The sequence below is a fragment of the Perkinsus marinus genome (assembly GCF_000006405.1).
Source record: "Perkinsus marinus ATCC 50983 genomic scaffold scf_1104296971938, whole genome shotgun sequence".
Classification (NCBI taxonomy): Eukaryota; Perkinsozoa; order Perkinsida; family Perkinsidae; genus Perkinsus; species Perkinsus marinus.
Genome location: NW_003201948.1, coordinates 85,260 through 88,760, shown reverse-complemented (window position 1 = coordinate 88,760; position 3,501 = coordinate 85,260). Strand labels below are relative to the sequence as shown.

The 3,501-nt window shown below is 50.7% G+C and overlaps 1 protein-coding gene across 1 annotated transcript in view; it reads left to right on the top strand.

Annotated features, from left to right (window-relative positions):
• Positions 1–2,347: 2,347 nt before the first annotated feature.
• Pmar_PMAR026903 (hypothetical protein) overlaps positions 2,348–3,501 on the top strand; it is a gene marked incomplete at both ends in the record, with an annotated part of 1,300 nt that continues 146 nt past the window's right edge. The window contains 5 exons of the mRNA XM_002766772.1: positions 2,348–2,555; positions 2,603–2,958; positions 3,013–3,219; positions 3,269–3,367; positions 3,411–3,501. Of these exons, the coding sequence (XP_002766818.1) occupies positions 2,348–2,555; positions 2,603–2,958; positions 3,013–3,219; positions 3,269–3,367; positions 3,411–3,501 (961 nt within the window). The remainder of the gene's footprint in view (positions 2,556–2,602; positions 2,959–3,012; positions 3,220–3,268; positions 3,368–3,410) is intronic.

Below are 3,501 nucleotides of genomic sequence, written 5' to 3'. Positions count from 1 at the left end.
TGCGCAAGATTCTCCGTAAGACTTTCGCCGACGTCATCGAGAGCTGCCCATGCTCATCGCTACGCCCAATAACATCTCTCCAGTTTCCGCGTCCGGGATGCGGCGTCCCCAGCTGATCCATCTGGCGTAGTACAATAAAGACTCGTGTCATTCGTGATTATCGATGTGGTCTCAGTGAAAAGTCAATCAGACAGATAGTTTCAACCAGACCCACTTCCTCGATGGTTCCCAGAGCTATCTCCGGCACAAGCCGGCAGTTGCCATCTGGGAAGTATCCGTTGCTCCGCGTAGTCATTGCAGTGGACTCATCCCTAGTCGATATCACGGGAATCATCGACGCTTCGATCCAGACCGTCACCTTTCCGTCCAGAGTTGGGGAGCTCTTTCAGCTCAGTTCTCATCCGAGCACAGCTCGTCTGAATTCTCACAGCTGATAGCGACATTCCGACTTCACTTCAATGCTCTTGATCCCTTTTTGGTCGCACTTTCATTCGTAATTTTTGTCCGAGCACAGAGAAGCTGCTTCCCCAAGGATTTGTACTCGGGAATCACAGCAGTTCAACTGGCTCTTGGAGCCAGTTAAAGTGCGCAGCTCCGCCGAGCTCCAAGTACGAAGACCCGAGATCCAACTTGGAAGCATTATCCTCCGAGTTCTCACGCATTCAAGTACGAGTGATCGGAAAAACCGAGCTCACGAGCGGTTTTTGTACTTGGTAGTGAACCAAGTACTGACTTGTGTGGCCGATTATCGGCCGCCGATACCGTAGGAGCTCCAAATGGCTATACTGTAGACCACCCAGTGTTACAGGAGAGGTCCTCATCTCCGAGAGGACCGTTACAGTATGACGTACCCACGATATATACCACGATCGAAGATCGATCATAAACCTATTCTAGGTTTATTAGTCGTCTTCACAGTAGGTCTATTTTAATTGACACTAGAAATACTATAGCACATAATCAAGACAAGGGGGAGACTAACGCCGTCCAGCCATCCTCGGTGATCACAGTCGTAGAGTGGATGTATGAGTGATGGCAGGTCGGCCACAGTTTCGATCTGGCCAACGACATTGGCCAGTGACCCCCACGCCACGATCAGGCACTGGGACCAGTGGGGGCTTACTGATTGAATCTCTTGGTAGTGATTCCTAGTAGTAAATCGACGAGAATGTGATCCTGGACAACAGAGGAACATAACGTGCACAATGAAACACGCCGTAGGAACCACAGCGTTGCATACCCCATGCATTGAATGCATTGCACAGCACAAGTATGCATGATGCACCAGCTCACCTGGCAAAAAAGGGCCTCAGAAGAATCGCAACCCCCACGGTCTTCGGACTGACATATAACAACTGTCAACCGGCGTCAAATTTGTGGATAACGCAGCCCCTAAGAACGTGAACCCGACCATCGAGGTAGGTAGAAAGAATCTCTCATAATATGCGTAGAGCAGGCACTACCGCCGATGCAGTAGTGTCCTCAGGGATAGCGAAGTAGCGAGGAGGACACGTAGGTAGTAGAAGAGATTTAGAGGAGGAACTACACCTAGAGAATTCCGAGGGAACTAAACTTTAGTAACTCAGTTACTAACCGATATCGAAGCTGCCCTCATCGGTGGTCACTGTTCTCTCCTTGCGAGAGCTCGTTCAGGCAGTATGACTGAGTCAGCGACAACATACCAATTAAGACACCGTTGACCGGCACTCAGGGCCTGTGTCTCAGGTGAGTGGTCCGACTGGTCGGTCGTCAACTAGCGGTGGCGAGCAGACTACAGTAGTCATAGCTCGCAGGAAGCGGAGACTGAGGAAGTCTCTGAAGAGCGGACACAGCCGCGGTCGGCGTTGACATCGACTAGCACTAAAAGGAAGACTCACACTAGACCTTCGGCTTCTGCGCGTTGTATCAATGTCAGCTCAAAGTTCTATCAATCAGCAAACAAACGCTTGGGAACGAGCTCCCTCATCGGATCTCGCCGCGCAGGCACAGGATAGAGCTGACTTAGACTGAGCTAGGCAGCTCACCTCACAGAGGAATGGGCCGACGACAGGAGGTAGGATGCCGACAAGGTGTCGACTGGACTCCAGGCACTGGAAGGCACCCAGGCGAGCCTTCTCCTGGTGGACGAGGTGATCAACTGCAGCGTGCTGGTTCCAGCAGCAGGAGCAAGCAGCCTGCTTGCACCTCAGCGGTGATCACCGTGGGTTTTCATCTATGACGTCGACAGCGAGATGTGGGCGAGCGCGTAGTTTCGCGGCGCGCGGTCGGCGGTGTGTCATCTCGGGGACGGGAGAGGGATCTTAACTTAACGCTTTAGGTTTCTCTTGTTACTTCCTATTACCAACAAATGCCGAACGAAACTCATCACACGCTTCCTCTTCCCGGTGGGGTTGCGACTTTGAACGATCACAGGAATACGAACGGTTCGACTAGAAGGAATTCCCATGGCTTTAACGGTGGGCAGTCTAGACCTGGAGTTGCCTCCAGGACTAGTACCGCACCTCTGACAAATGCTGCAGATGCACGCGATGAGTATGTGTCTCTTACCATACAGAGTAGGATACGACACATGACAGAATCATGTGTAATATTGATCTTCCAGGTTTAATCCGCTCTGCTGAAGCAGTAGACCATCTAGATGATGATTCTCTCTATGCTGTATGCAAGAGGGCAGTTCAACATGGCCGTCCTCGCTCCCATGCTCACGCTGTTGCCTCTATGACGCGATCCAGATCAACTCGAGCACGGCTTTCCTACGAGGAACTCCATCATTTAATGGCTGCCACCATTTCTGGCGTCGAATTATGTGACTTCATCCCGGGACCGGTTACTACTAGTAGCGGCAATAGTACTCCGAGTAGTACTACTAGTCGTAGTAGAAGAGCTCAGAAGGTACTTGTCAATTTCTGCCCTATGCCTAAGATGCATTATTTCTACAACGCTCTTACACTGCCAGAGGTAGGAGTACTAAATGAACGGGTTTCATCGTGGAATTCAACTTCACTGATTTAGATATCGCAGAACTACTACGACGATATTTACCTCCGACCGAACGCTTGTCTGTCGAACTCTCATACGGACTCCTCCCTGACTCATCATCAACATCATCAGCATCGTCATCGGGACGTGAGCAGTAGTAGTAATGATAATGACTGCTGTACTAGTACTACTACGGGTAGCAGTACTACGGGTGGGAGGAGGCTAACTACAGTCAAAGGAGTAGGAATGGAATGCGCCTACATTACCGATTTGACGCTTTTTCTATCAGCTTGAAGGAGTTACTCCATCCCCATCTGCTACTCTACCCGACACGAACACTGTACAGGAGGTGGCTCCTTCCTCTACTACTTCAACACCGGACGCTATAGTAATATGATAATGGTTTCTGTGCGGACTCATGTTCTCAATAGATAAGTCGTGAAGGAGCAGTAGAGAAGAGTAGTGGCAGTCCCCGATCGACCGCTACGGCTCCTACTGCTGGTAGTAGCAGTACCCAAGCCG